The sequence below is a fragment of the Globicephala melas genome, chromosome 20 (assembly GCF_963455315.2).
Source record: "Globicephala melas chromosome 20, mGloMel1.2, whole genome shotgun sequence".
NCBI lineage: Eukaryota > Metazoa > Chordata > Mammalia > Artiodactyla > Delphinidae > Globicephala > Globicephala melas.
Window position 1 is genome coordinate 39,959,401 of NC_083333.1, and position 16,871 is coordinate 39,976,271.

The 16,871-nt window shown below is 44.1% G+C and overlaps 1 protein-coding gene across 3 annotated transcripts in view; it reads left to right on the forward strand.

Annotated features, from left to right (window-relative positions):
- Nucleotides 1–16,871, forward strand: part of EZH1 (enhancer of zeste 1 polycomb repressive complex 2 subunit) — a 31,705-nt gene that overhangs the window by 10,398 nt on the left and 4,436 nt on the right. For all 3 annotated transcript variants that reach the window (XM_030840062.2, XM_060290118.1, XM_060290119.1), the window contains exons 2-16: nt 1,196–1,286; nt 1,898–2,018; nt 2,143–2,271; nt 3,151–3,270; nt 4,672–4,792; nt 6,539–6,715; nt 7,816–7,918; nt 8,381–8,544; nt 8,929–9,020; nt 11,271–11,451; nt 11,698–11,894; nt 13,654–13,745; nt 14,667–14,707; nt 15,188–15,313; nt 16,327–16,505. In XM_030840062.2, coding sequence (XP_030695922.1) covers nt 1,902–2,018; nt 2,143–2,271; nt 3,151–3,270; nt 4,672–4,792; nt 6,539–6,715; nt 7,816–7,918; nt 8,381–8,544; nt 8,929–9,020; nt 11,271–11,451; nt 11,698–11,894; nt 13,654–13,745; nt 14,667–14,707; nt 15,188–15,313; nt 16,327–16,505 — 1,839 coding nt within the window. In that variant the 5' untranslated portion in view covers nt 1,196–1,286; nt 1,898–1,901. The remainder of the gene's footprint in view (nt 1–1,195; nt 1,287–1,897; nt 2,019–2,142; nt 2,272–3,150; nt 3,271–4,671; nt 4,793–6,538; nt 6,716–7,815; nt 7,919–8,380; nt 8,545–8,928; nt 9,021–11,270; nt 11,452–11,697; nt 11,895–13,653; nt 13,746–14,666; nt 14,708–15,187; nt 15,314–16,326; nt 16,506–16,871) is intronic.

A 16,871-nucleotide genomic window follows, 5' to 3' on the forward strand; every position in this document is an offset into this window, starting at 1 on the left:
TGCTTAATATTACATGTGAGCAGGGTGTATGTTCTTAAATGGTTTTTTCATTCTAAAAAAGAGTCCCTCTTTTGGTCCCCATTCCATAGAGGCATGAGAAGTACTTAAAAGTTGTAGGAGGAAGAGAGATGCTGTAATTTATAGGAAAGAAATTCAGGTCTGCTTAATTTTTGTTATAACCCAGCACCGTAGTACCTTAGCTTCTGGGATTCAAATTCTTAGGTTATGGTATTGTCGTTGTTAAATTCCCTTCCGCCAGAGAGATAATATTTAACTCACAGAGAATTCTGTTTTTAAGAGCTTGAATCACTTGATTGCTTTAACAGTAAACACAGTGAGTCTGTCTGCTTCTTTGCTATTCTGTCCTTACTTCATTTATCCTTTAAGTTTAACATAGCATTACACCAATCCGTCTGGTTCTTTAAATGAAACATTCACATATAGTCCTCTTGAAGTCCAGTAGCATGAGATATAATTATGATCTGGTGGTGGCATATGTGTGACAGTGGGTTAAATTTTGCTGCTTTCTTGTCTGTGCTGTCATTTCTTATGGGTGAAAACAGGTAATTTAAAAATGCTTCTAGGGGACTTCCCTGGCGGTCCAGTGGTTAAACCTCTGCACTTCCGCTGCAAGGGACACAAGTTCGATCCCTGGTCGGGGAACTAAGATCCCACATGCCGCACGATGCAGACAAATAAATAAATAAAATGCTTCTAAACTTTAGTTTCTGTTTCAAATTTTGGCTCTTCATAGCTCCTTGTAATGTTTTTAGAAATGTAGAATGTTAGGTGAAATAAATAGGCTTCGTTCTCCAGGAAACCTAAGTAGTTGATGTAGAATGAAAACATAACCTTGCAGATTTTATTATTGAATTTTTACATGCACTTAATATTTGTTCTTTCTCTAAAATATTAATTTTTGGACCTGCTGGCTGAGCCTAGAAATTGGTGCAGAAAAGCACACTTGGTAATTGTGAGAATATATTTGTATGTATGACTGGAAGGATAGAATTCAATAAAATAAAGCACACTTCTCAAATGGCATCAAGTATTATTAGGACCTGACTTATATGCAGATATAGTGGTAGCAGAGACCTCAAAGTCTTCATAGTTCTTAGGGAGCATCCTACTGAGGGAATCAGGGTCTAAACATGCTCCACTGACTTGAAACCACTGTCTGTTCTCCTTTGAAAAGCTGAACATTTGTTTGGCCTTTGTGTCTTGCCATTCCTCTGAAGAACAGAAGACACCTGTAAAACTATACCCTTTGCCCTGCATTCTACGAGGTAGGTAGAGTGTGGTACAATAAGTACTTCTTTAAAACTGTGAACCTTAATTCAAACACTGCCCCCCCAAAAAAGTGATTTGCAATGTTATTTGATTTGCAATGTTATATTTCCATGTGTCTTGATTTGGAGATAAGATTATGCTGTTGTCATATCTGACCTTTATTGCTAGGCATGTGGTAGATTTAGGCAGTTTGGCGGGTGTAGTTTTATCCTGTGGGTGGATCTTTCCACGAAGCTCTTTGATATTAACTTAGTTCTTGCTAAACATTTCTCTTAATAAGGTAGTGGGTAGACTTCAAATTTCCAAGTAATCCAAGTTCCTAAATATCTGTGAAAGAACTTCTTGAGAGCTAAATTAAAAACAAGGTACCACAGGAGGACAGAGGCTAAGCTTGTGGGTAATCAGACCAGAAATTGCTGGTATGAAATCTTTTCTTAATTGGAAGTTTCTGTTGAACTCATAGATTTGGGTTCTTTAAGCTTATGTTTTTATGACTAAACGTAACGGGAATGAAAGCATAATTGACCATGTTTATTTGCATTTGTGGAATGCTTCATTTCCAGGCAGTTGAATGCTATTTGTCATCTCTGCCTCTCTTTGATTACAGCAAAATGGATATACCAAACCCCCCAACTTCCAAATGTATCACTTACTGGAAGAGGAAAGTTAAATCTGAATACATGAGACTTCGGCAACTTAAACGGCTTCAGGCGAATATGGGTGCAAAGGTAAAAATACTTCTTAACTGAAAGGTTATGTATTTTAACATATTGATCCAATATGGAGGGGTTGGATTTCTTTTTTCTTAGTCTTCTCTTGAAATCCTAACAGTTTTTTCTTTGGCTCTGCTAGGCTCTGTATGTAGCAAATTTTGCAAAAGTTCAAGAAAAAACCCAGATCCTCAATGAAGAATGGAAGAAGCTTCGTGTCCAACCTGTTCAGTTGATGAAGCCTGTGAGTGGGCATCCTTTTCTCAAAAAGGTACTTCCAGTGTCTAAGCTCAGCCTTCCTCTCTTCCTTGAACTTAAGGGTTTTTTTCTGTATTTGTGATATTAGAAAATAAGCATAATGGATACAGCTACTGTAGTCATCTTTGAATAACTGGGATGGTAGTTGTTCTCCTCAGTTAATGAGTATAATCATGAGTTTTTCATAGAAAAATAAGACATTTACTGTCTACCATCCTGGGCTCTGTATACAAGCTTCAAAGGAGCCTTTTTTGTGTCTTGTTTGGCACCTCCACTACTTTGAAATTGGGAAAGGAATGCCATGGATAATGGATAGGAGTATATTGATCAAAGGGACATCCCTTCCTGTAAACTAAAAAATCATCCTAGTTTCTTATAGAGATAATATTTTTTAAATATAAAAAGCAGATAGTTTATTGAGAGCAACTTTCTTTCCCAAAGCAGAATGTGACTGTAATCTCTCTACTACTTTGCTTCCCCCTGTACTGTCCCCATCAAGCTATGCAGCTAAGTTGATGTCCACTGTCTTAAAGTTTAGGTCTTCAGGAAAACTTCCTTATCTTCCTCCTTATCTCCCAGGACTCTCAGAGGCCCTTTGCTGTTGGGTTCAGCCCAAGGAGACCAACAGTTTTAGATTGAGATAAACATCAGTTGAGTGTGGGAGGCACTGTGCTGGACTCTGTAGAGGATGCACAGGTGGATAAGAGACAGTTCCTGCTTCCCACAGGTTTACACTTGAGTTGTTCCTTTTAGGAGCTGATTGTTACAAAACCCTCAGCTTATTAATTTGTAAGAAGTAGAAGGCTACTGGGATCATTTTGGAAGGAAACTCCAATTCTCTCTTGGGCTGTGTGCTTGCCCTTCCCTTTCCATGTCATTTCTTATATTTCAGTGTACCATAGAGAGCATTTTCCCGGGATTTGCAAGCCAGCATATGTTAATGAGGTCTCTGAACACAGTTGCGTTGGTTCCCATCATGTATTCCTGGTCCCCTCTCCAGCAGAACTTTATGGTACGTATTGAAAGTACCGTGGTGATTGTTTAAACTTAGTGATTTTTTTTTTTTAACGTTGATATGCTGGCACTCCTCTCAGGGTAAATATTGTCAGAATATACTTAACAAAGCTTGGACCTGCAGAGCAGAATGTTTTTGTAATTTATTGACTCTGAAAAACACATATTGCAAGTTGTTCTAACTTGTTAGATTTTGTGCTCTCTGAAGTGTACCTCAGAATTGATGCTGGTTCTTTTTTGAATGAAAGAGACTGGGCAAGAGTCCAATTTTCCTTTACTACCTTGGCCCAATTTTATAACATTATGTGCAGTTAAATGCAGTCTAAATCAGACACTTCTTTCAGCAGGTTGACAACTCCCTGCTGATGGAGCAATCCTTTCCTAATCCCCTAAAGGCAAGATGCTATGAAAGCAACTAAGATAACAGAGGTGCACATGGATCTACAGTCCTTTCATCTGCGCCTTTATGCTGACTCCTACGAGGATTATTTGTGGTTCTGATAATCAGTCCTCTCTAAATATCATGGCAATCGCTTATCATGCCTGGTGACAGATAGCAGTTCTGCTGACTGGAATAGGGTATAGGTTTACAGAAGGAAATCATCTCTTAGAAGAAAACTTCGGAGTAATTTTACTTGATAGTTGGAGAACTAAGAATGACCGTTCTCTGCTGAACCAAAAAATAAAATGAGATAAAATAAAATAAAATAGAATAAAATAAAAATGATCCATTAGTATTGTTTATTGCCAGAAAATACACATAGCTTGTACTGCAATTGACTTTAGATTCCCACTGAGTGTGAGTAATTTGAATTGTAATCATAATTTTTTATTATGTTTATCCGAGGTTAGTCGTAGTCTATATAATAGAATATACAAATACTTTATGGTTGCCAGTTTCTGTTATAAACATTCCAGTTATACTGCAGATTATACTCTTGGAAGCCTTCCTTTCATCTGTCTCTCCACTTATGAGAAGAATTAGAATTGAAGACCTTTTAGGCTGTTGTTTATGTGATATTTGTACCTATTTCACAATGATGTTTAGTGGATAAAGTGACGTAATAGATGGAATCACTGTGAAAAAGAAATGTGCTGTCACATTCTAGATGTTGGTGAAAATATCATTGTTAATATCCAGCTTAACATTTGGTAGTTAATATTCTCCAATAGTAAAACTGACTTCTTTTTTTCTTCCAAGAGTAGCATTACCCCCTTCCATTTGAGGTTTTGTTGGCAAAACAAAATGGCCAGTCTTTAAAATGTAGTTAACTTTGTAACCAAAGGCATTTTCAGGGGCTTCAAGGCAGCAAAAAAGGCTTGGCAAAGGTTCCTTTAAACAGGAAAGAGGAGCTTCACAGTGGATTCATGGAATGAATCACATCTGCTTTGATTTCAGGTAGAAGATGAGACAGTTTTGTGCAATATTCCCTACATGGGAGATGAGGTGAAAGAAGAAGATGAGACTTTCATTGAGGAGCTGATCAATAACTACGACGGCAAAGTGCACGGTGAAGAAGGTAGTGGCGCTGGGCTCCTGGACTTTGTTAGGATGGTGCCTCTTATCTGATGCAGCATTGTCTTGCTTTTATCTGCTGCCTCATGGTGGATACACTGAAGAATATTTCAATGTCACCACGTGGCTGGGAGTAAACATTTTATATTACCAACACCCCTGTTCAATTTTAAAAGGAGTTGGGGGAATTCCCTGATGGTCCAGTGGTTAGGACTCCGAGCTCTTACTGCCAGGGACCCGGGTTCAATCCCTGGTTGGGGAACTAAGATCCCGCAAGCCACGTGGCATGGCCAAAAAAAAGGAGATGGGACATAAAAGTAATCAGTGGCTAGAGAGAAAGTTTAGTGAACAAATAAGTTTGATCTTAGGAGTTTTCCATAAATCCATCCAAGGCTGTTTTGTTCTTTGTTTCCCTTTCTGTGAGACTGGCAATGAGTATAACCTCTCTCCTTAGATCCAGATACCCCCTGGATCTCCCAGAAGTTGGTTATAATATTCTGACTTTCCTAAAAGTGTTACCAAACCAAACTTGGGTCTGCTTGTCCGCATGTAGTAAAGCCAATCTTCTGACACCAGGTTGGGGTGAAGGAAAGTACGGCATTTATCGTAGGGTGCCAAGCAAGGAGAAAAGACAGGCCATGCCCAAAGGACCGGAACTCCCTGATGGCTTTCACAGAAGGGGTTTTAAAGGCAGTGTGAGGAAGGGGGCCGCAGGGCGCACGATCAGCTGGTGCCCAATGCTTGGATTGGTTGGCATCAGGGTGAAATTTCAAGCATCATCAACTTTCTGGTTTCAGCCAGTCTAGGGTCTGCATACTTGTGGTCAGCAGTTTTCCTCTGGTGGGGGTCTGCGTTTTGTAAGACAACTTAGGAACATGTGTCAGGCCTGTATCTATATCTTTCGGGGAACTGGGACTACGGTGGTTCTCCTACGTTGTAGGTTTATAGTCTAAACTGTTACCAGTTTCCTGGCCCAACAGCTATCCTTTGTTTCTACATCTTCACATTTCGTAATCGTTACCTCTTGAGCCAGTCTTTTGGTGACTCAGGGAAGACCTGGGAGACTAAAGCAAAAGCCTTTTACTTCAAAGGACAGGGACACAGTGGCTTGTATACGATTTCAAAAGCAAGTCATTTGTATTTAGTTGTAGTTCTAGAAAAGGCGTTAGTGTGTACGAAGGGGAGACAGGGAGAGACTCTCCATGGACTCGCAAACCAATAGCCTCACCTGATCTTTTGACAATTGTGGGTGCTGCTGTGATGCTGTTGAAATGCATTATTTATACACAGTGCCCCCTAGTGTTCAGAGGCTTTATCCTAAGTTGTAGTATAACTCCATATACTGATAGTATGATTTTTTAAACAAGTATGCTGTCTTTTGATTCAAAGAAGTCACTGCTGACCCATCAGCAGCAAAACCAAGTACATTTTCATTTTATCATCTTCCTCTGTCCCATTTGTATTGTTGGAACACTTTTGTGATATTTTGGACCATAAATACAGGTTGATATTACTGAGGAAGTGAAGACCCCAGTAAAAAGAAAGCCCATAACTGGATTTCCCACTCTAGCCAGCTGAACTGTTGCAATTGTATGAGCCAATCCAATTATTGTAATTCCCTGGTTGTCCACATAAAAATGTACATATATTATCTATCTGGGTCTCAGGAGTGAACACAGGAAAATCTTCCTAGGAGGACTAATGGACTGTAAAATGACCACTGCTCATCCATCTAAATCTTATATTTCAGAGATGATTCCCGGGTCTGTCCTGATTAGTGATGCTGTTTTCTTGGAGTTGGTAGATGCTCTGAATCAATACTCCGATGAGGAGGAAGAAGGGCACAACGACACCTCAGATGGAAAGCAAGATGACAGCAAAGAGGATCTGCCAGTAACAAGAAAAAGAAAACGACATGCTATTGAAGGTGAATAGCACGACTTCCTAATTCCACCGTGAAAGTGACAGTGAGAGGGAGGAAGGCAAAAACAGAAGTTTATTGCTTATTAAAGGCTGTTGGTGCTTCTCATTGGTCCACTGAAAAGGAAAATGTGCTCACTGACTAATGGTTTAAGATAGCTGTGATCTAGCTGAAGAAGAAAGTAGGAGAACTTGGACAGTAATCATTGTGCATTTCTAATTATAAAAATAGTGTCTTTGGAAAGTACGGGAAATTATAAAGAAGAAAATAAAATTACCCTGTTGTGCTGCTGCCTAGAAATAACCAGTATTAATATTTCCTTCTAGACTTAAAAAATGTATATATATAAATATACATATGTACACCTAAAATGGGTACAATATTATATATCAATTATACCTCAATTTTTAAAAAGTACATATGTAAATTAACATACATATGTGGTATGTGAAATTGGTGTCACGCCACATATGTGTGTATACCCATACATAATTTTATACCCCTTATTTATTTAATCTTATACATCATGAGCATTTTCCCATGTTAGTCAATATTTAATTATTTAATTAATTTCACATTTAATTATACTTTATGTTATCTAATTATACTATATGTCTAGACACATAGTCTCTCTCTCTTGCTATAACGAAGTTAGAGTATCTATCTTGTTTTTCAGCATCAATATTATGGTGGGGTCCTTCTGCACTCAGGTCTCTCCATAAAAACTTCTGTTTTCACCTCCAGATTCTGTCTGGGACTGTGGATTTTTTTTTTTGGCCACACCACACAGCTTGTGGGATATTAGTTCCCCGACCAGGCCCTCGGCAGTGAAAGCTCAGAGTCCTAACCACTGGAGCGCCAGGGAATTCCCCTGGACTGTGGATTTTGTTGTTAACATGTAGATGAATCTGATTTCCTTATTTACTGGTGGCCTACTAGATAGGTCCAGGTAGCACTGACCTTCTTCATGTATTCCTAAACCGTCAATGGTTAGGTTAACAGAGCAGCTCTAATCAAAATGCCGTGACAAAAGGAGAAATGATCGAATAGCTTTGTTTGCATATTCTGATTATGGCACGCAGGAACTTTTTGTCTTTCTAATTCAGGCAACAAAAAGAGTTCCAAGAAACAGTTCCCAAATGACATGATCTTCAGTGCGATTGCCTCAATGTTCCCTGAAAATGGTGTCCCAGATGACATGAAGGAGAGGTAGGGAAAGCTGCCCCCTGCAGGCCATGTAGAGCACCGGGGGGCGGGGGGAAGCTTTCATACAAGCTTGTTTTTGGTTCATAAAAAGCCCCATTTCTGGTAAGTGCATTATGATTGGCCTACACTTCTGATTATCTCTGAATGCGCATTCCCATATTAAGGGACATCATTTGCTGGCTTTTAAGTAAGTCTGGGCAGAGAAGTTTAAAGATTTTGCCGCTTTTCTGGAGAGTTACTCCAGCACCATATTTATCAAATCTTTGCCTCCCTTTACTTTCAGACACACGCCGAGCCCAGCATAATTACAGTGGTGAACCCACTTGGTTATACATCAAGACCTATAAAAAAAAACGTCCATTCTCCCTTGGCAGACCATTTGCGATGACTGTCACTACTCAGTGTGCATTTTCTCAGTGCAAACATTCCCTTGGAAGGAACTCTCACCTCTCTTTTCTTAACTAGGTATCGAGAGCTCACAGAGATGTCAGACCCCAATGCACTGCCCCCTCAGTGCACACCCAACATCGATGGCCCCAATGCTAAGTCCGTGCAGCGGGAGCAGTCCCTGCACTCCTTCCACACGCTCTTCTGCCGGCGCTGCTTTAAATACGACTGCTTCCTTCACCGTGAGTGGGGCGACCCTGAAATGCTCTCCTGTTTTCCATCCCCAGCCACCATTTCCTTCTCTTTATTTCAGTTTATCCGATAGAGTTCCCGGCTTCTGGTCTGATGATGGTTTTACAAAGGGCCCATTCTATTTTCTCTTGTTCAGTTATAGTGCAGTGTGCTTTGCATGGTCAGGACAGAATAACCAGCAACACAGTTGTCCCCGAGTACCCCCTAGCTTTGGAAGAAGTGTGTTGATGTCAGAAATGATTTGGTTTTGTGCACCTTGATGATAGCTGTTTATATTTAAATTCTCCTGCAGTAGCTCCCTAATTCAATTTTGTTCCTCCCCCTCCTGTCAAGTGGATGAACCATTGGCAACAGGACAGTTTTGTGTTTTCCAGCTTTTCATGCCACCCCTAATGTATATAAACGCAAGAACAAAGAAATCAAGATTGAGCCAGAACCATGTGGCACAGACTGCTTCCTTTTGCTGGTACGTTTTTAAGCTGTTCTGCCATCGTTAAACTTTGTTGAAAACTGAGCAGGAAATGGTCCTTGGGCTTTCTACCCCAGGAAACACAAACCAAGTGAGCTGGTACGTAGCACCCTGGGGGTCACACAGTACAGATGAAACATGGCTTCTGCTCTTAAGGAGCTCCCAGTTACTGCAGCAGTAGGACTGTGAAGTTAGTCTTGTGGAGCGAGGTTTGAAGAACATTGAGGGCCTTCTCGCTCTAAATATCAGCTACTCAGATTTCAGAGTCTGAAACTGTGTTGTTTGAACTGGAGCTGTATGTGTGTGTGAGACACCATTTTCTTTGCTGTCTCCCTTTAAATGCATATAAATGTAGGAGGAATAACACGTGAAGGTGCTGATGTCTTATGTGAGTTAATCAACCAGATGGACCCTTCCCCGATGGACAGACCTCATGCAGCGGCATAAAGTCTCCTGCATTCATGTGGGGAGGCGGTACACTGAGAGCTCGAAGGGAATAGGTTCAGTTGGACTTGCCAAAGACACAGTTCTGCTTTCTACACAACAGGGTGAGCTTAGGTAAAGAATAAAATACCTTGATAAAATTTCTGCTACCAATTAAAATGAGGTTATACAGCCAGGTGCCTCTGGGACCATCTTTAGTGGGATAATAGAAGGAAGATGGTAGAGAGTTTCACTGGATAAAAATCTGGAAAATGTGCCATATGGTAAAGCAAAAGAATAAATAGACTTTGATTTATTTTTTCCGTAATATGTATTAACGCTTTCCTACGTGTCAAGCAGTAGGCTGGCCCTTAACATATATTATCTTATTTTCATGCTTATAACAACATCTTGAGGTGGAGAAACTATAGGTTATAAAAGTTACATATTTTGCCTCAAGATTGTTACTATGTCAGTGGTGTGGCAGTGAGGAAACTCAAGCTCTGGTCTAACTCCACAGTCCATGCTTTTTTGTTTTTAACACCATGTTATGTCAACATACCAGCATTTATATAACTCAGAAGGACATTGCCCTCTCCACAGTAGTTTTCCTGGAATCTTGTGTATGTCACATCGTAGCATAGGCCCTTAATATCAGATTCAATTAAATTCAAAACGTCTCTCTTGGAATTTCTTTTAGGGCCTTCTGAATATCCTTAGTAATGGTAAACCTTTATCCTTTACTTGTAGATTTAGTTTTCAGAAACAGCTAGAAGTCTTTGGAAACCAAGTCTGGTGAGAAGATAGATGATCAAGCTGAATGATGTTATTTGGTCTTTAAAAAAAAACAAAACAAAACCCCACAATAAACGTAGCTATAAAGTAACAAAACAGTATTCTTCCAAGTTTAAAATACTGACTTGGAGGGAAGTTCCAAAATTAAGTAGGAATATTATACAAATTCAGGGATTATACATTTTCTTATTGAAACAGAGACCGTGTGGTTAAATGTAAGGAAGAGTGAGGCCTGGAGACCAAGAGCCCTGATTCTTGTACCTACTCTGGAATACTAACTACATGCTCTCAGCAGGTCCCTTCCCCTCTCTGAACCTCATTTTCTTTCTTTCTTTTCTTTTTTTTTTTTTGGCTGCTTTGGGTCTTTGTTGCTGCGCGCGGGCTTTTCTCTAGTTGCGGCGAGCGGGGGCTACTCTTCTTCGCTGCAATGCCCGAGCTTCTCATTGCGGTGGCTTCCCTTGTTGCAGAGCATGGGCTCGGCACGGGCTTCAGTAGTTGTGGCATGTGGGCCCTAAAGAGCACGGGCTTCAGTATTTGCGGCACGTGGGCTCAATAGTTGTGGCGCATGGGCTTAGTTGCTCCGCGGCATGTGAGATCTTCCCGGACCAGGGATCGAACCCGTATCCCCTGCGTTGGCAGGCGGATTCTCAGCCACTGCACCACCAGGGAAGTCCCTGAACCTCATTTTCTCATCTACAGGAGAATATGTTCTCAAATTCCAGACAGCTAGCATGCAAATGAACGTAAGATACAACTCACCAGACAGTTGAAGGTGCATAGATGCATTGATTATATCTTTCTAAAGATTATTTTATAGGGCAGCTGTTTTGTGAAGAGGTATAAGTTTGTAAGCTTTAGAATGTTAAGAAACTATCATGTGGTCATACTTATGTGGTACAGAGAAAAGAAAGAAAAAGAAAAGGCATCGTTGTGAGTAAGCCCAGATATTGAAGATAGTTTGTGATGACGGGAACCACGTGGTGGCTCTGGGCCTGGTTCTGTTTCCTAACTGTGACACGGCCATTGCAGGAAGGAGCAAAGGAGTATGCCATGCTCCACAACCCTCGCTCCAAGTGCTCCGGGCGTCGCCGGCGAAGGCACCACGTGGTCAGTGCTTCCTGTTCCAACACTTCAGCCTCTGCTGTGGCTGAGACCAAAGAAGGGGACAGTGACAGGGACACTGGCAATGACTGGGCCTCCAGTTCTTCAGGTACAGTGAACAGAAAATGATCTCTTCTTTCCACACAAGGTAAACCCAGGATCGTTGCCTAACACCCAACATCACTACCATAAAATTGTTCATTCTTTCCACATGTTCACCTGTAAGCAGTAAGGACAGGGAACGTTTTTGTTTCTAACGATTCTGCCTTTAGAATGAAGTACTGAGTCTGTGGCGCACCACTGCTGACAACTGCACTCCACCTTCTTCTGTTTCTCTTATTTCTTCCTTTCTTAGAGGCTAACTCTCGCTGTCAGACCCCCACGAAACAGAAGGCTAGTCCGGCCCCACCTCAGCTCTGTGTAGTGGAAGCACCCTCGGAGCCTGTGGAGTGGACCGGGGCTGAAGAATCTCTTTTTCGAGTCTTTCACGGCACCTACTTCAACAACTTCTGTTCAATAGCCAGGCTTCTGGGGACTAAGACGTGCAAACAGGTACTGTCTGAAAGGAACAAGAACAAGTTGCTACTCTGGTGGCCCTTTTGCCTTTTTTTTTTTGGCTGCCTTGGGTCTTCGTTGCTGCGTGCGGACTTTCTCTTGTTGTGGTGCGCGGGCTTCTCACTGCGGTAGCTTCTCTTGTTGCGGAGCATGGGCTCTCGGCGTGCGGGCTTCAGTAGTTGTGGCGTGTGGGCTCAGCGGTTTGTGGCTCATGGGCTCTAGAGCACAGGCTCAGTAGTTGCGGCGCACGGTCTTAGTTGCTCTGCGGCATGTGGGATCTTCCTGGACCAGGGATCGAACCTGTGTCCCCTGCATTGGCAAGTGGATTCTTAACCACTGCGACACCAGGGAAGTCCCCTTTTTGCCATTTTGTAAGGCTGCCTGTCTGGACAAAAGCTTTCTAAGGCTCAGTCCTTCATGAGCCTGTGCTTCTGGGCCATGAGGTGGGTGCCCCAAACATGGGGCCTCCTGCGAATGCCAGGCCTAGCAAGGTTTGGGGATCTGCTCTCCTTGCTGAATTCTTATTTCTGTCTCTAGCCACTCTCTACCTCTTCTGGATGTTTCTACCCTCTTCAGCTTTTTTTTTTTTTTTTGGTTCCTGCCTTTCTTTCTAAATGTGGACCCATTTCCTAGAAGGGACTCCTGGGTCTTTCTGGGGATCTTCTTATCTTGCATTTCCACTGCTGCTCCTGCTTCTGTAGCTGCAGCTGCCACTGCCCCCACCCCACCCCACCCATCAGTCTTCTCAGTTGCTGTATTCTTCAAATGTGGAATCATCAGATTTTCTAAATAGGACCCCTGAGAGCTGGGCCTGGAACTTGCCCATCTCACTCAGATCATCTGTAGAATCGCAATCTGATAGCAGCTGCTGATACTCTGGAGGCAGGAAAAGCCTGCGCTGAGAAGACAGACTGAAGCACAGGGACAGGGAGTCAGGTGTTAGGGCCAAACTGTCCAAAGAGAGAGGAACGCCAGAGCTTGAGCCCTGCTCGCGTAGCTCCCTACCTTCTGAAAGTGTCTCTGTGACGTGTTCTTCATGCTCCCTCTACTTAGAACAAATAGAACCGTGAGCTGAAGCGCCGTTTGCTTTCATTTTGGAGCTCACATCTGTTTCCCCAAGGCACAGGTTTTCTTGACCTAAAAATCTGCAGAAATGTGTGCAAAACCATTTTTGTGTGTATTTTCCCGAGAAGAAGATTCATAGTTTTCACGGAATCTCAAGAGGGCCTATAACCAAAAAGGAGAAGAAGAAGCTGCAAACGAACGCTCTAAGGGAAGCAGCACGTTGAACGGGAACCAGCCTTCCTGAAATGCTGTCCTACTGAAATAGTCAAGGCTCTGACATCTTTACGCCAACAGAGGGAGCTAGTGCTTAGCCGGGTGGTACCTCTGGTCACGTCAGACTCAGTCACACAAGGTACACGGTGCTGCCCTTCCTAAGAAGAGGCAGATACTGTTGGTAAGAATCGGCCCACTCAGGGCTTGGTAGGCAGAGCAGTAGATGAAAGCTACTGACCGGGAAAACTGTACCTGTACTCAGTATTTCTCCTTCTCGAATCAGGATAAACACTTAAGAATTAACTTCAGAGCCAGTAACCCAATGTCCCAGGGCCACTCTATCTCTCCCTACTGAAGATGCTCAGGCATCGGCCTGTGAGCTCTCCAGAACGCTCCCAAGCCCAGCACCTGGCTGGGTCACTTATCTGACCACTCAGCTCAAGGAGAAGTGACAGGTCCTGTTGGATTTCTCTTCCAGGTCTTCCAGTTCGCAGTCAAAGAATCACTTATCCTGAAGCTGCCAACAGATGAGCTCATGAACCCCTCACAGAAGAAGAAGAGAAAGCACAGGCAAGGGTCGGACAGAGGGCTTTCTATGGCCGGGCTGTCCCTGTGCTCTGACCTCCCCTAGGACTTCCCTGCTGCCTCCCTCTTCAGCCACTGCCCATCGGTTCGGCGTCACCCAGCGGGGGGCCAGCCTTCTCGGTGCTCCCTGTGGGTCTGTGCCTTGGACCAGCCCTCCCCTTGTCCCTCGATGCTGTGGGCCATGAAATAACTGGTCTTCCGTCTGAGCTCCCGGCCGGGAGGACGTTAGCTATAGCCTCGTGGCTCCACTCCGCCATTTATTCTCACTGGGCTGTTAGGTACCACTGTGCCCACTTCTCAGCTCTGACCAGAGTTTTCTTTTGTCTTTGGTTTTTTTGTTTTTGGCATTTGTGTTGTTTTTCTAAGTTGCATAACAACACTGCCTTCTAGCTAGTCTTTGCTTAGGGTTGGAAGTCTTTTTTTGTCTTTTGGTTTTGTGTGTGTGTCCGACACTCTGTCTGGCTTTATTCCCCAAGGGACTGACACCAGTTCTAGATGTAGAAGGAAATCCCTGTGTCTTCTCCCTTTCAACCTCCCCGTCCTGAAATGCCCCCACATCTCCACCTCCCCAAAGAGAGGGAGGGCAGGGGAGAGGAGACGGGGAGAAGTGATAGCATTTTAATAGACGTAGAGGGTTGGGTTTTGTTTTGCATCTGGTTTTTGTTCTTTTACGTATGTTTGTTTATTGAGAGGGGTGTTGTTCACGTCTAAATCCTGAGGCATAGGCCAGCTGCAGGTAGGATGGACTCCAGCTTCCATGGACCAACGTCCAGGCCTCCTGTGAAGGGATTTGGGGAGGATCCCCAGTCATCAGACAGCAGTCCCTCAGAGCAGGTCATGTTATCACTTACCCGAATCTGCAGAGTTCCCCAGGGCCATGACCCTGAGCTGTACCATCTCTTCCAGGCTGTGGGCTGCTCACTGCAGGAAAATTCAGCTGAAGAAAGGTAAGTGCCACCAGGGTGATCCGCTCAGGTTGCAGCCTGCGGCCGCCCCTCCCGCTGCCCCACCCATGGCTGCACTTGTTGACCCGGCACGGCCTCCGCACACATCGCAGGTCCCCCTGCAGCAGCTGAGAACAGCTCAGCCCCTCACTGCAGCCGAGAAGACCTCTTCGGAGGTAGAGTCACAGGCCTGTGGTCTCTGACTTTCATCATGGGCCATTTGCCAGGATTTAGGCTTCGTTTAGTGTTTCAAATAGCTGCCCTGTGATTGGACCATTTCCACACTCTCCCCACAAAGCAGATCACACCACTGTAGCTTACGAACCATCACCTGTGATTGCTTCTCACTTCAGGTGCTACATGTGTGTCCAAGGTTGTGCTCAGAACAAGCCTCCTTTGCATGGGGGCAACTGGACCCTTGGGAGGGAGGGCAGCTTGGGAGTGTGGGCACAGCAGTGTCCTGTCTGTTCTCTTCTCTCCTAGATAACTCCTCCACCCAAGTGTACAACTACCAGCCCTGTGACCACCCAGACCGGCCCTGTGACAGCACCTGCCCCTGCATCATGACTCAGAATTTCTGTGAGAAGTTCTGCCAGTGCAACCCTGACTGTAAGAGTTCTCCGTTTGCTGCAGTAGTCGGCCTCAGCATCCTAGGTTTCCCTCCACTCCGGCCCCCACCCCCCAGGCCCTTTGCTGCTTACGGGCCTTGTCATATTCTACTTGCTGTGTTTGAAGCATTCTCCAGGGAAAACAAGATACTTAAGATCTGGAAGAACCATTTTTTTAAAACCCTGATGTGTATGATTTTAAAAGCAACAATTACACAGAAATCAGCTGCTTTTCCAGCTTCACCTTTCAGGGCAGCATTAAGAAACAGGGGAATCTTTTTCCTTAAAGTGCAAAAACACAGCCTCCCTATCCAGGATATTGTTTTACAATGTATACAGGTTACAATTCTGTGTGTGTCTGTTTTAGTCTCATATCTGGAGTTTTAGCATCAGGTCAGTCTGGATGTCAGCAGAGCGTGGAACAGAGGCTCAGAGTGCTTCTCTCTCACGTCTCATCCCCGCGTGCCCTCCTCCACTCAAGGCTGAGCAGTATGAAGGCAGCCCCCAGAGCTTGCAGACCTTGGTGCCCAGGCAGTTGTGCTGGAAGCACCTCCTAACCCAGAGCAGATATCCATCTTAACCACAGTGGAGGGATGGGTGTTCATGCTGGGAGGAGTGGAGGAGGATGATAGAACGGATGCATTCTGAAAATGATTCTTGTTTTGGTAGTGAGGATTTACCAGCGAAAAGCACTGATTTCTTCTTCTCTGGGGCACTCTCCACCTCCCTTCCAAATTCTACTAACAAAGCAGGGGAGAGCATTGTTAGGGAATCTCTAGGAAACACATCTCCAGAGTCAAAGCTGCTTTTCTGACTTTCAGGCAGGAATGTTGGTAGGCACTCCATTTTCTCTGAAAAACACTTGAGTATGTGATTATTGGGAAGGCAGCTTCTCTCCTCTGTTGCCACATACCCTTGAACCCATAACATGGACTTCCCTGCTGTCCCTTGAGTCAAACCCGAGCCCCAGCACTAGGCTGCTTCTCTCTCTACCCTCGCCTGCACCCTGCACAGGTCAGAATCGCTTTCCCGGCTGTCGCTGCAAGACCCAGTGCAACACCAAGCAGTGCCCGTGCTACCTGGCGGTGCGAGAGTGCGACCCCGACCTGTGTCTCACCTGTGGGGCCTCGGAGCACTGGGACTGCAAGGTGGTCTCCTGTAAGAACTGCAGCATCCAGCGTGGCCTCAAGAAGGTGAGGGCTTTTCCCAGGACTCGGGGCCAGATGGAGTGGGAAGGACCGACGGTCCGAGTGGCCCCTTTCTACTGGTTCCTTAGGCAGTTTGTCCACCAGTGTCGGTAAATCCTAACAGACACACGCTTTCTGAGTTAAACAAGTGTTTGGTCCCCTTGAGGGATTAGAAAAATGATCCCCTGACCTGGCCAGGCTGAGAGGAGCAGAGAGGAGGGCCATGTCGTTGACATTGTCTGTTTTTACTGGACACCCACAGTGAGTTCCATGGGCTCAGGCCCAGGAGGTCCCCAGGGCTAGAGGAAGGGGTGTCATATCTCCTTTCACCACCTCCCACCGGAACACAATGGCTTAGAGCCTTTTCTGTTT